We start from the raw sequence: 20000 nt of genomic DNA on the forward strand, positions 1-20000 counted from the left end.
AAAGCTTATTGTACCAACTGCAGGTCCTTGGAGGAATTGAACTCCCTTAAGATCACACAAATGAAGTGAGTTAGAGGAGTGTGTGAGTGTAGCTGACTTGATCAAGAGGTCAGATGGGGTCTGACTCGGTCCGCCAGGCACGTCATGTCTGTCGGTGTATGGATGCTCACAAGTCCAGTCGGCGACACATTTAGTGGACTGAGACAGCTGATGGAATGGTTGCAGTGGAACTGAATTGATCTTCTATCTCTTGTCTCCATCACTCTCCCTTCACCTCCAACTCTCCCTCTCTCCTTTTTAGGGGGGAGGTGGGGGGGGGATCAAGTCTGAATATGCTTTTTACTAGATGGTTGATGACATTGAGAGCTTTCTGGCGGTATGGGGGGGGGGGGTTGCTGTGTGAGGGTGGGGAGGATGTGCAGGTTGTTTTCAACATATGAATCTGCTCTGCGAGCCCTGTGATGTTTCTTTTTAACTTGTAACTTGTATGTGTTTTTAACAATGTTTTTATTGTGTAGTGGTTAAACACCTGATATTGTTTCAATAAAGGAGTGTTAAGCCTCTCCTTTATTCCATCCTTCTCTCTCTCCCTCTTCTTCCTCTCTCCTTTCCTCCCTCTATCTTTCTCTCTCTCTCTCTCTCTCTCTCTCTCTTCCTTCCTCTCTCCTGCCCCAGGTGTGGCCGAGGTGATCGTGTTGGTGGGGGGTCGGCAGGCCATCGGCATGAGCCAGCGGCCGCTGACGGCCGTCACCTGCTTCAACCCCCAGAACAGGAAGTGGTACCCACTGGCCAGCCTGCCCTTCTACGAGCGCGAGTTCTTCAGTGTCATCTCGGCCGGGGACAACATTTACCTGTCAGGTGGGGAGCATGAACTTCTGTGACGTGTTTTTAGTATTACTGTGTCCAGTAATGTCTGTGTGTGTGTGTCTTAATGGTGCATACATTTTACACAAAGTTGTATGTAATGGTAGAAGACATCTGATGGCGTGTGTGTGTGTGTTTGTTTTGCAGGTGGTACAGAGTCCGGTGTGATGGTGTCAGATGTCTGGTGCTACATGTCTCTTTTGGACAACTGGAACCTGGTGTCGCGTATGACATCACCGCGCTGTCGCCATAGCAGCCTGGTGTATGACGGCAAACTGTACGCCATTGGGGGACTGGGCGTGACCGGAAACCTGGATCATGTGGAGAGGTGAGTGAGTGTGTGTGTGTGTGTGTGTGTGTGTGTGTGTGAGAGAGAGAGAGAGAGAGGCAGAAAGAGAGAGAGAGATGAACTGAAGAAATTAAGAAACTGTTGGTCAGTTCTTAAACACTGACACACAACATGTCACCTATTTAGTAAGGGATAATGCATAGTCCCTGATAGTCCACATAAAACATTCTGCAGCGTTCTGAGAAGCTGTTTAATATATATATTTTTTTTTTTATTTAAGTATTGATTTGTGTGGTTTTGAGCTTCTGATTGGGTGTAGCGTTGAAGTATTTGGGTGTAGTTCTGGCATATGGGGTAGATTGTGACGTATAGTGTACAACCCCAAAACAGAAAAAGTTGGGACATTGTGTAAAATGTGAATAAAAACAGAATGTAATAATCTGCAAATCTCTTAAACTCATATTTATTTGCAAGAAGGACACAGACAACATATCAAATGTTGAAAATGACAAATTTGACTATTTCATGGAAAATATATGTTAATTTGGACTTTGATACCAGCAACATGTTTCAAAAAAAGTTGGGACGGGGTAACAAAATGCTGGAAAAGTTGTGTAATGATAAAGAAAACAAAAGGAAGAATGATTCACAACTAATTAGGGTAACTGACAACACGATTGGGTATGAAAAAGAGCATCCCAGAGAGGTAGGGTCTTAGAAGTAAGGTAGGGTCTTAGAAGTAAAGATGTAGGGATCTTTATCACTCTGCGTAAACTTGTGCGCACAAATGATGAAACAATGTCATCTGAATGCTTCTAACATGAAATTGTGATGTATTTGGGGAGTTAATCATCTACAGGACATAATATTATTAAAACATTCAGAGAATCCAGGGAAATCTTTGCAAACAAGGGATAGAGCTGAAAAACACATTGGATGGCCGTGGTCTTTTGGACCTCAGATTGCATTGCATCAACACCAGACCTGTTTCCAGACCTGTCATTGTATGGGCTCAGGAAAAACTCTGATGACCATTGTCTATGTGCACAGTTTGATACTCAATTCAAAAATTGCAGCCAAAATTGTAACAGCTAGAATTGTATTGAGACATGATACAGAAAATACCACCCTCTTATCTGGGCCTGATGTTTAAAATGGACTGAGGTAACGTGGAAAAAAGTCCTGTGATTAGACCAATCAAAGTTTGCCATTATTTTTGGAAATCATGGACTCATCTGGGCTGAAGAGGAGAGGGCCTATCTAAGTATTCAACCTATCCAACTTGTTTTAGTGCTCAGTTCCAAACCCAACATCTATGACGGTGTAGAGGAGCATTAGTGCCTACAGCATGGGCATCTTGCACATTTGGCAAAGCACAATCAATTCTGAATGATGTATGCAGGTTTTGAGCAACATACACTGCCATCCAGGTAATGTCTTTTCCAGGGACGACCTTGAATATTTCAGGAAAACAATGGCAAAATGAATTCTGCACATATTTAAATAGTATTCTCCATAGAGGAATAGTCCAGGTGCTAAGATGGACTGTCTGTCCTGTACTGTCTGCCCATAGGCTTTTAAAGATTCAACAGGTGTGACATGATCAGTGCTCAGGTATGAAATAAAAGTTTCAGTGAGCAATGCTCACCAAAAATATGTGTTGCTTTTCGAAAATACTAGCAGAATTGCAAGCTCCGAGGCGTCTCTCTCGACAGCGGAAAGCTTAAAGTCTTTAGATTCATGGCTTGCTTTAACAGATTTATCAGAGCAGATTTAGCATTGGTAATAGTCCAGTAGCCTGTGGATGCAGTCGGTGTGTGAGTGTGTGTGTGTGTGTCTGTGTGTGTGTGTGTGTTAGTGTGTTAGTGTGTTGCGCTAGAGAGTGTGTGTTGTGTTAGTGCCTATGTGTGTGTTAGTATGTGTGTGTGTTTGGTGTTTGTTATGTAGGAGTGCATGCGCGTTTGTGTGTATGTGTGTGTGTATGTGTGTGTGTGATGTCATAGAGTACATAACAGACCCTCTAGGGTCAGAATATGCCACTTGCTTCTGCCACGTTGCCATAGCAATAGAGATAGGATCAGTGCTGGCAGGGGAAAGTCGTGTCAAGGAGCAGCATGGACCATTTCCCCAGAGAATGGGGGTGGGGAGATATTTGTTCAAATTTGTGTTAACATTTTTGTGTGCAAACTACCACCTCCAACCATGTGTGCTCATTTAACAAAATTATGAGTTTGTTTGACTAAATTGTGGTATCATTATCCATGAGTTTACACACAATTAAGTATATTGTGTGCTGATTTTACTACATAGTGCGTAAATTGAGCCCATAATTTAGTAAAATGAGCGCACATTCTCTCGATATACACACAAAATATCTGAAGGTTTTCTTCCATTCTTCAACAAAATTAAACCTGATGTTTATTAAACTCTTAATAAAACACTACAAATTCTGGTAGTTTGAGTTCTATGGCTGTGCCTTCAAGGCTTTGCTGAGCTCAATGCATCACAACGTGATGAGAACATTCCAGAAGGGTCTGATATAAAAAAAGAATAGGTGTGTATTCATTTTTAGAGAAAGACTATTGTCCTTGTTCTGTTAACCTGACTTGCCTCCTTGTGCTGTAAGCATTCCTGAATCATCTGAGTAAGAGGAAGGAATGTCCGTGACAGAAAGACTATTGTCTCTCAGCTGACCTCAAATGAGGACATACAATGTGACCAATCCTGAGTTGGATGACAGAAAGACTAACATTGCCGAGCTTACATCTGACATTAGCATTCTTGAAGTGTTTGATGATAGAAAGCCATTGTCTGATTTCAGTTTAAATTTCTAGCTTACATCTGATGTTAGCATTTGATGAAGTAGCGTTAGATGAAGAGGAGGGGGTGCGAGCGTGTGTCTGATTGACAGGCTGTTGTCTCTCGGTTCAGTTAAGCTGACTAAATCCTATGTGCACATTCCTGAAGAGCTCCTGTAAATTGTAGAAAAGACAATGGTTTGGTGTGATTAGATTCGCTGGCTCTCCTTTTATCATTTTTATTCTTCTCCAGTGCAGCAACACCTGCTACTGCCACACAGACACACACAGACACACACAGACACACACAGACACACACAGACACACACACCACACACACACACACACACATTTAACTACTATACTGTATGTGAACTCTTCTCCACCCCCCCTCCCCCTTCTGTCCTCCCCTCTGTATCTCTCCATCTTTCTCTCATTCTCTCATGCACTTCATGCATGTCTGCTGTGGATGTTTATGTGCATCTGTGTGTGAATGTGTGTCGCCTAAAAATGAAAACAGCTGAATGTCATTATTGCGTCATCCAGGACTTTTTTGTAGGCTTGAACAAATTGTTAATGACACGTGCTTTAGTTTTTTCCGGCAGTGTTGACAGAGGATGTAAATCTGCGGTATATATGTGTGTGTGTGTGTGTGTGTGTGTAGTGTGTGAGAAGGATATTGACACTTTCTTTTCTAAGGGTGCTGTGTTTCCCCAGTGCCAGGGGGCTGTATTTGTTGTCCGATCGAAGAAGAGGCTTTGTTGCTCTCAGCTGCCTATCAGGATGTGTGTGTGTGTGTGTGTGTGTGTGTGTGTGTGTGTGAGAGCATTAGAGGCTGCCTCTGTAGTGTGTGTTTCTGTATGCGTGTGTGTGTGTGTGTGTGTTTATCACTATGTTTGTTTATCTCTTTTGTATGTTGGCTGTATGAGTGTGTATGCGTGTGTGTACTTGTGTAAAAGCAAAATATAATATATTTTTACCCTAGCAGCATAACAGAGCGTGTGCAGTAAGATATCTCAAGCGTAGTTGATATTAAAAACAAATCTGTGTCACAACTCTCGGGAAAGCTGTGTGTGTGTGTGTGTGTGTGTGTGTGTGTGTGTGTGTCTGTGTGTGTGTCTGTGTGTGCTTGTGTGTCATCTCAAGAGTGCAGTGAGTATCAATGATCAGGCATCTAAAATCATAACAGCCATTATTTATCATGCCCATGCACACACCTACACACGCAGGCATGCACACACACACACACACACACACACACACACACAGACACACACAGTGTTGTTGTTGTTTGTCCCCTTGCTACGTGCACCTGAGTGCATTTTGCAGCAGCCTTCAGCGTATCCACTGAATTTTCCTACTGCTACTGCTGTTGTTATTGTGAGTGTGTGTGTGTGTGTGTGTGTGTGTGTGTGTGTGTGTGTGTGTGTGTGTGTGTGTGTGTGTGTTGTTTTTCACTGAATGTTTCTGTCATTACTTTACTGCTCTCCTCTGGCTTCTCCCTCTACCTCTCTCTGTCTCTCTCTCTCTCCTCTCTCTCTCTCTCTCTCTCTCTCTCTCTCTCTCTCTCTCTGGGATGATGCTGTCTTGTCTCTCTCTCTCTCTCTCTCTGGGATGATGCATGTCTTTGTCTCACGTCAGAAACTCATATCAGGCAAAATCCATGATCATGTACACACACATACGCGGTCAATGTACACACACATCGCTGCAATACCCAAGTCATGCACAAACTTGTTGTATGTTATAAGGGTTCTGGTCCCGAGTTGTATCCTCCCTCCGACACAAAACACACACACACACACACACACACACACATACATACATACACACTCATTTCAGCTGACATACCTGTATGAATTCAGACTCATGGTCTGACTGGATCAATAAGCAATATGAAACAGAAATGGTCATATTCTCATAAGTCATGCACAAACACAGTCAGACACCTCACCACACACACACACACACACACACACACACACACACAACCACACACACACACACACAACCAACCACACACACACACACACACACACACACACACACACACACACACACACACACACAGGCACAAAAACTTGGGTGTTATAAGGGTTCTGGCCCCGAGTAATGTCGTCCCTCCGACACACACACACACACACACACACACACACACACACACACACACACACACACACACACACAGACCCCGACTGTGCATCTCCCTCCTGTGCGTAAAATATTCTGACACTAATCCTCCCCACCTCTCTCACACACATCACATTGCTCGCTCTGACTAGAAGAAGCCATGACACTCCTGTAGTGTCCACTGAAGAATGACCCGCTCCCCCACTAAAGGGTGTAGAGAACTCCACAGTACACTCTCGCTTTCTCACACGCACACACACACGCACACACGCACGCACACACACACACATTTTTACTCAGAGACACCCTAGTAAGACCTGAGGCAAAGATGGTGAATGGAGTGCAGTTTCATTCACTTTTAGAGAAAGTTGAGTGGAGTGTTTTGTATGTGTGCGTATATGTGTGTGCTTACTGTGTAAGAGAGACAGCGAGGGCAGGGTTTGTGTTTGTTTGTGTGTGTGTGTGTGTGTGTGTGTGTGTGTGTGTGTGTGTAAAAATGTCTGGTGTGTTTTGGTTTGGAGGTGTGGTGATGGAGTTAGCTTCCAACAGAGGCTCTGTGCCTGGCAAAGTAGCACAACACACCTCAACACACACACATTTGCATATATAACTCTCACACACAACAATTCACAACACATTTACATACAGACACCAACGCGTCCACCACACACACACACACACGCACACACGCACACACACACACACCTCCTGCTGTGCTAATCCACTACTCTGCAGGATTAAGCATCTTCAGAAGTCCGTCGCCTGCTGTGAAGCCTCTCCCCTCCTCTCTTCCTCTCTCCACCTCCCTCTCACACACTCTTCTCTCTTTCAATCCTCCCTACCTCTCTCCCCTCCTCTCTTTCTCTCTCCACCTCCCTCTCCACTCTTCTCTCTTTCTGTCGCCACCACTCCTCCTCCCTCCTCTCTTTCTCTCCGCGCCACTCTCGCTCTCTTCTGTCTCCGTGGCTTCCTCTCCTGCCTTCCCTCCTCTTTTCTCTCTGCCTCTTCTCACAGTATCCTTCTCTCTCTCTCTCTCTCTTTCTCTCCTGGTGTCTCTTCCTCGCTTTCTCCTGTGCTTTCTCTTCATCCGTCTTTCCATCCATGGAGCCCTTGCCTTGCCGCCGCCTCTTTTTCTCCCTCCCTCTCCGCGCCCTCTCTCTCTCTCTCCTCTCCGCGCACACACACACACACACACACCCTTTACTAGTTACTCTTGTCCAACTGTGCTTTTAGACAAATAAATAGAGAAATGCAGATGAATGAATAAATGTATGAATACACAAGAAAGAATACATTAGTGGCCAGTCAAGCCTGATATTAAGGGTTAAAAAGGAAGTGGAGGTGGGCTTGTTTGACTTACTAGTAAGCCTACTGGTTCATCAGAGTATGTGTATGTGTGTGTGTGTGAGAGAGAGGGCTCTACTTTCTGTCTGTGGGTGTGTCCTATATGTGTCTTTCATATGTTCAATGTGTGTGTGTGTGTGTCCTAGATTTGAACCCAGTTGGCATGGATGCTATGGGTGTTTCCATAGATGTGTGCATGTATCAATATATTCTTGTGTTTTTCTTTTTATGTGTGTATATGTCGAGAGATTTTTGGGTTGTTGTCAACTCCCTCTTCTCACTTCTGTAACTGCTCAGAAATCCTTGTTATGCTCTTTTAAAAGTTCTTGCTAGGGGAATGTTGGAGAGAGAGAGAAGTTTTTGTTAGTTGCAAACCACAAAGTTTTATTTTTTTGAGTTAGATTTGATGAAGTTTTATAAGATCAACAGAGACAAGTTACCATATACAGTGTGCGTGTGTGTGTGTGTGTGTGCGCGCGTCCCAGTGGTCCCTCTGGCTGTGTTGCTGCTGCAGTCGATCTTCCTCATCAGACTGTGGTCTGTGGTTGAGGCTCCTAATAGAGCTGCCAGCCTTCATTCTGTAGGAGATGGATGCAAGGATAATCACCACATTACACAGCGCCGCCCGGCCATACACACACACACACACACACACACACACACACACACACACACACACACACGTCAGCACTTATGTGCTCACATACACTCACAGTTCTGGTTGTGCTACTTATCATCCAGTCCCATATGAAGAGGGCTGTCGATGGGTGCAGCTCAATAGCAGCATATCCACATGGTTAATTTGATAGATTCAAGGCTCATCGATGGGGCTGGAGAGCTGTGAAGGCCGGGAGAGACCCACGAGTTATGTGTGTGTGTGTGTGTGTTTGTGTGTGTGTGTGTGTGTGTGTGTGTGTGTGCGCAAAGCGTGCGCGTGCGGTGCTGCAGCGCAAGCGTAAAAAGGCATAGACATAGTCTTCATAGAAATGGCAGTGAAGACTGATTGCAATGACCTGCATTGTGCACTCAGTGATTTCCATTCAACATAATGCATGTTTCTGTGCATACAGTATATGCTCTACATGTCTGTTGTGTATGTGTGTGTGTGTGTTTCATCATAATCATCATCAGACAAGTGATTGCTCTAGTCAATTCTGAAAGCACCTAGCGTCTCTTTCACTCCTTTCACTGTCCTTTCACTTCAACACACACACACACATAGAGAGTTGAGCGCGTCCATGAACCCCATTCCAAAGTAACCAGGGAGGTTGGGTGAGATGGCTTTAACAGGCCTCACACACCGCAGAGGAGAGTGTGTGTGCAAGAGAGAGTGAGTATTTATATATGTGTGTGTGTGTGTGTGTGTGTGTGTGTGCACGTGTTGGCTTTGGCGTAGTTGTCAAGGGTTGTTGCTTTTCCCCTCACAAATCGGGAGACAGAGGGAAACTGACATCCTACAAGGCTATGCAGGTGTGTGTGAACAAAAACACACACAAAAACACACACAGTTTTTGTACCTGCCCAATTCAGACACTGTTGCAGCTGTAAATTGGCGATGGCATAACTAAAAGTGGCGCTGTTCCGCTGGAACCTGCTGTCAAATGAACCACACAGAGAACACGGTGGCACCACCAGGCAGCCGGGATGCGCGCTGGAACGTTCTACAAGGACAAACGAGCCGTCTGCCGTGGCGAGAAGTTTCACTTTTCTGTCAGGGCTCCAGTTCTGGGGGATTTACGCCGCACTAATATGAGCCGGAATCTGTCAAAGGCTCAGGCTGCAATCTGTCACTCGTGTGCACTGAGGGGCCGAACGAAGCTGAACAAACACACACTATGCACGTGCCTCCTGAACAGGTGGCGCCTGCCACACACACAAACATACACACACACACACACACACATACATACACACACACACACACACACACACACACACACACACACACACCACACACACACACACACACACACACACACACACACACACACCCTTACACCCTTCACCCAAAAAAATTGACAGAAAGAAAGACACAGAAAGGAGAGAAAAACAGGAGACAGAGTGTGTGAAGACAAAAGAAAGTGTACACACTGAATACTGTAGGCTCTCTGCTGTCCATCTCTCGAGTGGAGAGCCCCAGAGTTAAACTGTTCAACTCCATCTCCTGTAGGTCGGCTGGCACATCGCAGACAATCATCATCGCGGGCAGCCGTGGCCTACTGGTTAAGAACCAGGGCTTGTAACCCGAAGGGTTGCACCAGTTCAATCCCCAACCCAGTATGTGGGCGGGGGAAGTGGTTGAGCACTGCTCTCCCATGCCCACATCCACGGCTGAAGTGCCCTTGATCAAGGCACCTAACCCCTCACTGCTTCCCGAGCGCTGCTGTAGCAGGCAACTCACTGCTACAGGTTATTGTGTGCTTCACCTCACTGTGTGTTCACTGTGTGCTGTGTGTGTTTCACTAATTCACGGATTGGGATAAATGCAGAGACCAAATTTCCCTCACAGCATCAAAAGAGTATATATAGTTATACTTACTGTATACTTATACAATCACAGCGGATAACTGCAGATAGAACAGACCAATAAAACATTACAGGACTTGTCCGGTTGGCCTGTTTCATTATGAAGACAGGCCAAACACCAAGAGTAGCATCCATACGGATGACTCTGGCCAGTGTGTCTGCAGTGGCCTCGGTCAGATGTCAGTCCTGATGTCAGTAAGAGTTTCTGCTACCACCAGGGACCTGGGTTAGCATTTAGCACATATTTGGACAGAAATATGGATCGGTTCTGCAGTCTCTTTGGATCAAAATGTCTGCTCAGTGAATAAAGATGGTGAGGACTGTGCAGACAGATCTCTGTATGCTTCCATAAGATTCTGCAGCTCTGCCATGCCACCCAGTGTTCTTAGCTACAGGCACTGGCTTCCACTCTCTTTCTCTTCCTCATGTGTGTATTTGACAATGTGTTTTGGTGTGTGTGTGTGTGTGTGTGTGTGTGTGTGTGTGTGTGTAGGGGTGTATGTGTGTGTTCTCCTGCTTCCTCCATCTGTTTTTGCTGAGTGTATGTGCACAGTGGGGATTACCTTCAGCTGCATCTGTGTGTGTGTGTGTGTGTGTGTGTGTATGAATGGATGAATGTATGAATGTGTGTATGAATGTATTTACATGCATGCGTGTGTGTGTGTGTGTGTGTGTGTGTGTCTGTGTGTGTGTGTGTGTGTGTGTGTGTGTGTGTGTGTGTGTGTGTGTGTGTGGGTGGGGTCCATAATTGATGTAGCATGGTGGCTGCTCCAGTAGACAGATGAATCACTGGCTGATGGTCGAGGAGATTTCCTGCGTTTCACCAGAGGGCAATTCATTTTTCTTCCTTCCTAACCCGCCACCCTCCCTCTCTCTCTCTCTCTCTCTCTGTCTCCATCTCTCTATCCCCTCCTTCCTTCCCTCTCTCTCCTCTCCTGCTCTGCATATCTCTCCACCTCTCCCACCATACCCCCTCCCATCTTCTTACTATCTCTTTCTCTTCTGCGTGTCTCTCCTTCTTTGTCTGTCTTCTTCCCTCTCTCTGTCTATTTATCTCTCTCCCTATTGTTCCACATCTCTCCCTCTCTCTCTCCTTTAAATATGTCTTCTACTGTCTCTCTAATACCATGTCTATAGGTGGTGAGTTTGAGGTTGTGTGAGGTGTATGTGTGTGAGGTTGTGTGAGGTGTGTAGTATATATATATATGTGTGTGTGTGTGTTGAGTGTTAGTGTAAGTTTGTGTGAGGTGTGTGTGTGTGTGTGTGTGTGTGTGTGTGTGTGTGTGTAGAGTGTTAGTGTGAGGTGTGTGTGAGTTTGTGTGAGGAGTGTATGTGTGTGTGTGTTTGTGTAATGAATGAGTGTGAGGTGTGTGTGTGTGTGTGTGTGTGTGTGTGTGTGTGTGTGTGTGTGTGTGTGTGTGTGTGTGTAATGAATGAGTGTGAGGTGTGTGTGTGTCGGTTCTTCCCACCTGTCAGGAAATAGCCCCTTGGCCTTTAAGGAAATAGGCGCCCGCCTGGGGAGGAAAGGAGGGAAAGGAAACGAGTGAACGAGTGGAAAAGAGGAGAGTGTAACCTTTGGAGAGAAAGAAAAGGCTGAGGGGGCCACAAAAGGAGAGACATGGCAAAGAGAGATGGATAGAGAGAGAGAGAGAGGGGGATGGAAGAGAGAGATGAAGGAAAAAAGGGCGCACCAGATCTTTGAACAGTGTGTTCTTTTGCTGTGCCTGATTGTGAGTGTTTGATGGTGTATATATGCTAATGTGTATTGTTTTTACAGTCTGTGTTCTTTGAGTGGTGTGTGTAGACTGTTGTAAGTTTTGCCTGTATCTCTAAGGTGTTCCTGTTTAAACTCAGTCTTACCTGTCTCCTTTTGCTGAAAATAATAAGCCATTATTTGTGTGTGTGTGTGTGTATTATGTTCCCCTCTCTCATAATGATTAGGTGCCTGTGGTGTGTTGTGGTGTGTTGTTGTGTGAGTGAGTGAGTGTGTGTGTGTGTGTGTGTGTGTGTGTGTGCATTGATGAGGTGTGTATCTGTGGTGATGAAGTAGGTCCACTCTGATTCCTCTTCGTTGCGCTAATTGGTGACTGACCTACAGAACTCATTGCGTCTGTAAATCCAATTAAGCCACTGTGCTGCTGTTTCCGGATCTTTCTGCTACTGCTCAAGGTGCCCTCTGATTCTGGATGAGATGGAGACTCAGATGGGCTCTCACTGATCTCTCTCTCTCTCTCTCTCTCTCTCACACACACACACACACACACACACACACACACACACACACACACACACAACTCACAGAAAGATATGTGTGCACACCTATACGTACACTCTCTCACTCTCTCTCTCTCTCTCTCTCTCTCTCTCTCTCTCTCTCTCTCTTTCACACACACACACACACACATACACACACACACACATACACACACACACACACACAGAAACTTGTGTGTATAGTATTCCTATATCCACTCTCTTACACACAAAGACACATGGACATAATGGACATACACACACACACACACACACACACACTACCACATGTTTAGTTGTGATGTGTGAGGGGGGATTAGGGTGTAATCTGAGTAAGGCAGGAGAGAAGGCCGCTCTCTCTCTCAGATGGATTAGGACAAGGTGACTGTGAGGGGAGTGTGTGAGGATGACCATGATTATGATGATGATCTATTCTAGATGATGAGTGTGTGTGTGTGAGAGAGAGAGAGAGAGAGAGAGGATTCCCTCTCCCAGAAGGATAAGGAAAAGGTGATGGGAGGAGTGTGTGTCTGTGTGCTGTGTGATGGTGTGTGTTTGTGCGTGTACATTAATAATGAATGGATTTCCTGTGTGTTCCTGGGGTATTTATTAGCGGTTGGTTGTCTGTGTTTATGATTGTGTTGTATTTTTTTTTTTGCTCATTTGTATGTGTTTATATGATGTCACAAGTGTGTCACAATGTGTGTTTATATGATGTCACAAGGGTGTCACAATGTGTGTTTATATGATGTCACAAGGGTGTCTATGATTAATGCGTTTTATATGTTGTGTATTGTTTACAGAGTTGTGTGAGTGCAGAGATGAGGCCGCAACACTGATTTAGTGATGTGTATTTGGTGATGTGTGTGTAGTGTGTAGTGATGTATGTGTTTAGTGATTTGCCCGACAGCTACACCTGAGCTAAATTCAAATCCAACCCCAAACCAAGCCCTGACCCAGATCTCATACTGCAGCTTCTGACAACAAACAAAGCAAATCTAGCGCAGTACATATTTTTTAACAACAACAGCACCATTCTTTTTTCATGTTAAACTTGTGTGTGTGTGTGTGTGTGTGTGTGTGTGTGTACCTAACAAGGTACCTCAGAGAGACAGAACCCCTCCTGAGCTGTTTGATGTTGATGTTGATGTTGAGTTTCCCGCTCCTGCATCAGTCAGCTGGTGTAGTGTGTGTGTGTGTGTGTGTGTGTGTGTGTGTGTGTGTGTGTGTGTGTTCCTGAGCAGGCGTAATGTCTGTTTCTATGCCTACCACACACTTTGACTGCTCCCAGTCAGAGCAACCCATCACCACCACACAGCAGAAACATTTTACAATAGACTTACAGTGTCTCTCTTACATTGTGACTACATCATTACTGTAAGTACACAGTAGCACACTCATTTTCCAATGTATAACAACACACTGATACTCATTCCATATCATTATCGTTAGCCCCAGTGCTAACAGTCAGACATCAGCAGCCCTCCTCCTGTCTAGTGTTAATTTTGTCACCTATTTTTAATTTAGTCCTAGTCTTAGTCTTGTGACGAAATGTCCTTTTTAGTCTTTGTCATATTTAGTCATTCAAATATCATTTTTGTTAGTCAAGTTTTAGTCGACTAAAAGTCTCGTCATTTTAGTCTAGTTTTAGTCAAAAGAAAACTAAAGGTAGCTTAGTCTTAGTCAGTTTTAGTCAACACATTTTAGTCTTTTTTTTATAACAAATTATTTCTGATTACCATTTGAGTCAAATAGTGTTTCACACATCTCAATTTTCCAACAATATTGTGTGTCCACAGGGCTACTCGCCTGTTATAATTACTCATTCTGATTTTTGTCAGTCAGTATGTTTACATGCACAGGTAAGTCGAGCTACAGTTATAGCTCGGCTGGGATTTGACCATAGACAGTAAAAGATTTGACTGACCACTGTCATATTAAGAGACCAGTGTTTCTCAAAGTGTGGTCCGGAATCACTGGTGGTCCGCAGCTATCCCAAGTGGTCCGCGAGCAGACGGGTAAAATATAATATAGATGAGTTGTTTGCAATATTGAACCAACTTGTATGTAAAAACAGTTCTGCAACACTGTCTATGTAAGATATGCCAGTTTAAATCATACAGTATGAATCCACACAATAAGCAAAGTGCAAAGACAATAAGCAAGGTGGTTCAGTGAGTAGGCCTATAGTGTAGACTAATTATAGGCTACTGTTGAAGTAGCCTATAATTACTGTCGTAGACCAAAGTATTAATGTTTTACTCCGCCTCGCTAGATGGCGATATGCGCCCAAACACAACACATTCCCCAAACAGACTCTCCATCTTAGCCATAGCTAACTTGCTAGCTTAACTTTCCATATTAGCTTACTTGCTAGCAAACTTTGCATCATCAGTCTAACTAGTTAAATAGTTGACATTACATGATGAACATTTTCGTATGGGACATTCTGGGGATGTTAATTTGTATGAGAGAAGCTTCAACTTCTGGGTATGTAGCATTGTGGCATAAACCTTAGGTAGTTAGCTTGCTAACTCTGGCAGAAATCTCCAGTGTTATTATTCCATGTAGTTCCGTGTTGCAGCCACAGGGTTGCAGCAACAGCACGTAGACTAGCCTACAGGAAAGCTGTTAGCAGTTATGAACTCATTCGAATATTTTGAAAACGTAACAGCTAGATATTCTGTCTTCTCATTTTGTAGACTTAAAAATGAAGAGAGATTTTATCCTAGTTTTATTTCATGCAAAACATTTTAGTCTCTGTCTTTTTTCACAACAATAATGCATCTTAAGATAGTCTTAGTCAGTGTTTCAGGACATTACTGCCGCCTCTCACATCGCCTCGCCTTAGTCATAAAATAAAAGGTTGTTGACTTAAACATATTTCCTCTCGTCTCGCTTGACGAAATTAACACTACTCCTGTCTCCCTATCATTAGCGCCATCCTCTCTCCATCAACCCTGGAGCTGTTGTTCTTATATACAGACTCTATACACAGGGGTGTGATTGGCAAAGGTAAAAAAAAAGGAAAATATACGTAGCACGCATGTTGATATTTCAGTTCCAAAGATAATCAAATTACATCGATTCCTCTCCTCCCAAAGTAACACTGTAGGTCCTACACCTCTCCTCCTAAAACAAATGGTAGGCTCTGTTTTAAGCTACTGCACCAGGATTGTGTAGGCTTAGCGGCTACAACACTAGTTTTACAAGCGCACTCACTGAGAGCTAGGGTTAAAAATGCGGACTGCGCCTTTAAATTGGCGACTTTTTATCTATCAGCACAGTGCTACAGTAGGCTATTTCCACTAAATATTCAGCTCAATATTATGTGCAAGACGTTTACTAAGTATGCCAAAGCTTTGATCTCGCACCGTCACCATAACGTTATGTTTTTTCATGGTGAGATGGCATCCTGAAATATGTTTTAGACAAGGGGTTCACGGAGGTGAACGGCTGGACAAACGCGAAATGACAAGGTGTTAACTAAACAATGTAGTAGGCCTAAGGTAGACAGGCTTTGAAAACCTGTAAGGTTAGGCTAGTCTGTCACAGCTAACTTCAAGCACAGCTTACATGCGCAGAAATTAAAATTCAATATCAGCATCATGAGATTCATTATCGGAAAATCCTGACAGCGAACCCGATGCAAAGCCAAAACGAGGGGAAAAAAACTTCATACATGATGTCTTTTTAAATCAATTTGTTGACCTTTACCGTTTCATGGCTTCTGCTGAGAAGTGCGCCACACACACTGAACTTGAATCAAGCATTCTTCAGAACGCAGCTGATCAACCCGTCTACTTTCACTTTCAATGAAATCCACTAGTTAACGGAATAGCCTACACTACAAGCGGCATGATATTTGGAAAGATGTGAAGCACAAAACCTGTCGTCATTGTCAGCGGCCTGTTATAATGATGGCCTGTGTAATGCAGAAATATAGCCTACTTCTGATCGACAGACACCCCCTCTAAAAAAAAAAAACATCGGATCTATACGAATTGAGTGGGTCTCATTTTCAAGTCGAAAAAAAACGGAATTCCGTTTAAAAACGGAAGAATCACACCCCTGATACAGTTGCCATCTAACCCAGCACCAGATGCAGGTCACTCACACAAGCAGCCCTTCTCCCATCAGTCCTGTCATTAGCGTTAGCAGTGGCGCTAACAGTCAGCGGCCCCAGGCACCTCTGGTGAGGCCCAGTAGACCGCATTTACTTCACTTAGGGTAACTACCTGCCATCCTGCATAACATCAAATCAGGGCCAAATCAGTGTCAGAACTCTGGGCTCGTACAACAGAGCTCCTCTCCTCATCTCTCCCTGCGCTTAGCATTCGGCTACATTGAAAATGAGGGCTGCCCTCAATTGTACACCTGAGAAGGAAAATAAAGGTTTGAAATTAGCGACAGCGCTAAAAGTCAGGCACTCCTGAGACTTCAATTTAAGCCCAGTAGTAGACTGTGTTCGTGCTTTTCTCAGGGCAACAGCCATGTAAATAATCAACAGGTCCAAGCCATACCCACAACAGACTCTTCTTTTGGCTACCATGGCATCACAGGTTAGAGACAGGAGTTCCTCACTGTCATTAGCGTTAGCTCTGGCGCTAACAATCAGGCACCTCAGAGACCCGTCATGAAGCCCAGTAGACCTTATTCATATTTCACTTAAGGCAACTGCCATCTAACATGGCCCAGAGAAGACTCTGTTGTGGGTAGACTATGTCTTGGATGTGGTGCTACCATCGTAGGTTACAGACATAAGCTTCTCTCTCCTTGGCTTCCTGTCATTAGCGTAGCGTCTGCGCTAACACTCAGGCACCCCAGAGACCTCAGGTGGGGCCCAGAGGACTGCCGGCTCCAGACACTGATGAGGCTATTAGCGTGCGCGACGTCTACGCTAGGCTATTAGTGCCTGCAGTGCACTGGCGCACGTAATGAGGATCTGTCACACACACTGCGAAGCGGCTCGCTGAGGACTATTGAGAGGCGGCAGAGGTGAACCTGGAGTGAGCTTCTCATTTCACTCTTTCTCACACACACACACACACACACACACACACACACACGCGTTTCTCACAGTCACACAATGTGTGCACACACAAGCCCTCATACGTACATACACACACACAAGAATAAACGCAGGTGTGGAGCTTCAAAATGGAAATCATTGCCATAGTCGACTCTGCTGCTGGTTTAGACCACATAAAAACACACACACACACACACACACTTTTTCACACATATGCACTTTGTTTTAAGCACACAAGCATGCATGCACACACACACACACACACACACACACACACACACACACACACACACACACACACACACACACACACACACACACACACACACAGCCCCACACAGGCTTGTAAGACTTGCTGGCTTGTGGACTAGACCCAAAGAGGAGAGCTTTTAGGCATTACAGGCTGTGGTTACAGCATTTAAAAGCTCTGTAATGTCCAGGCTACTCAGGTGGAAAAAGTGTTGAAAATGTCCTCTTCTTGTCATCCGGCACCATGTTAAGGAGAACACACACACACACACACACACAAAGAAAAAAACCTCTCTGTCTCCCACAGACATACATACACACACACACACACACTCTCACACACACACATACACACACATACATACACACACACACACACACACACACACACACACACACACACACACACACATCTCTCTCTGTCTCTCTCTCTCTCTCTCTCTCTCTAACACACACACACACACACGCAAGTGCACGTGCGTGAATGGCCTGGAAACACTCTCATCTGATGTGGGAGGGAAGGTAATTAGTCTTAACTGGCATAGTGTCACTGTTTACAGTTTTCCCCCTATGTACACACACACACACACACATTTTTTAATTCATTTTTGCCAGCACTATCTATGGGTATGCAGAACATCACAGACACACACACACACACAGTTTTATACTCACTAAATTATAAAAGTGCAAACACACACACACACACACACACAGTTTTATACTCACTAAATTATAAAAGTGCAAACACACACACACACACACACACACACACAGTTTTATACTCACTAAATTATAAAAGTGCAAACACACACACACACACACACACACACACACACATACACACACAATCTAGAGTGTGGTGTGTGCGTGCATGTGTGTGTGTGCGTACTGAACTCTAGTAATTAGTTGAAGCAGGCACTGACTCAGCCTCTCCACACATGGGGGCAGTTTCAGCTCTTTTCTTTCTTTTTCTTACACACTGCTGAAGTCCTGAATATGTTTAATGACCTGCATTACTGTACTGTCCTTTCACAGAGAGAGAGAGAGAGAGAGAGAGAGAGAGAGAGTTTTTACACCCTGCTGAAGTCCTGAATATGTTTAATGACCTGCATTACTGTACTGTCCTTTCACAGAGAGAGAGAGAGAGAGTTTTACACCCTGCTGAAGTCCTGAATATGTTTAATGACCTGCATTACTGTACTGTCCTTTCACAGAGAGAGAGAGAGAGAGAGAGAGAGAGAGTTTTTACACACTGCTGAAGTCCTGAATATGTTTAATGACCTGCATTACTGTACTGTCCTTTCACAGAGAGAGAGAGAGAGAGAGAGAGAGAGAGAGAGAGTTTACACACTGCTGAAGTCCTGAATATGTTTAATGACTTGCATTACTGTACTGTCCTTTCACAGAGAGAGAGTTTTTACACACTGCCTGTAAATCTCTTGTGTAAACTGGGTGTTTAAATGGGTACTTGTTAATGTTGAGCTGTTGGAAACAAGAGTTAAGTTTTACTAACGGAACTTGAACTTGTCCTGTGTGCCTTCCGGTGCCTTCCAAGAACCTATTGCAAAAGTAGAGCCCTTTGACTGGCTTGGAAAAATAATCTATCTTTGGGGTAAGTGTGTGTGTGTGTGTGTGTGTGTGTGCGTGTGCGTGTGCGCATGCGCGTGTGAGAGAGAGAGAGATGTGTGATTGAGTCTAGCCTTTCAGACTCCCGTTCAGACTCCTGTCCACTGTTCAGATACCTCATTACCCTCATTAAGAGACACAATCAGGCCACCGAGATCTCCTGATGAACACTTTCATGATGTCTGACCCTGGAGGACTGGTCACGGGGCAAAGTGTGTAAACAAGAGAGAGAGAGAGAGCAAAAGAGAGTGAAGAGAAAGAGAGTGAGAGCGAGAGAGAAAGAAAGGGAAAGGGAGAGAGGGAGGGGGGGGAGAGAGAGAGAGAGAGAGTCCCAAGAACTCACTCCAATATGGGGTACAGAAAACCCAAGAGCTGAACCCTGAAAAGAGTCCTCTGAGCCAGCTGGTACTGAAATTAACTAACTCAATAACAACAACTAATAAACATCAAGCTCAGTCCATCGCTGCTTTGCAAATATCAATTAGAGTCAACAAAATAATGAATCAAGCAAAAAATGAACAAACCAGTGAGGTGAAGCACACACTAATCCCGGCACAGTGAGCTGCCTGCAACAACAGTGGCGCTCGGGGAGCAGTGAGGGGTTAGGTGCCTTGCTCAAGGGCACTTCAGCCGTGCCTACTGGTCGGGGTTCGAACCGGCAACCCTCCGGTTCCAAGTCTGAAGTGCTTACCAGTAGGCCACGGCTGCCCCATAATTTTTTATATGAATTGGCAGAGTATCTCATCTCTGTCAGAGATATGAAGCAGAGGCAAATCCTGACTAAGTACAGTGACCGCAATGTACAGAAAAACACGAACAAATAATATGTGGTCACTGTCATGCAGAGAAGGTTGAGACAGAGGAGCACTTTCTTCTACACATTTGA

The 20000-nt window shown here is 44.5% G+C and overlaps 1 protein-coding gene across 1 annotated transcript in view; it reads left to right on the plus strand.

The window, feature by feature from the left end:
- Positions 1-20000, plus strand: part of LOC125299279 (kelch-like protein 29) — a 162126-nt gene that overhangs the window by 121950 nt on the left and 20176 nt on the right. The window contains exons 8-9 of the mRNA XM_048250496.1: positions 676-858; positions 1012-1192. Of these exons, the coding sequence (XP_048106453.1) occupies positions 676-858; positions 1012-1192 (364 nt within the window). The remainder of the gene's footprint in view (positions 1-675; positions 859-1011; positions 1193-20000) is intronic.

The sequence above is a fragment of the Alosa alosa genome, chromosome 8, assembly GCF_017589495.1.
Source record: "Alosa alosa isolate M-15738 ecotype Scorff River chromosome 8, AALO_Geno_1.1, whole genome shotgun sequence".
NCBI classification, from domain to species: domain Eukaryota; kingdom Metazoa; phylum Chordata; class Actinopteri; order Clupeiformes; family Clupeidae; genus Alosa; species Alosa alosa.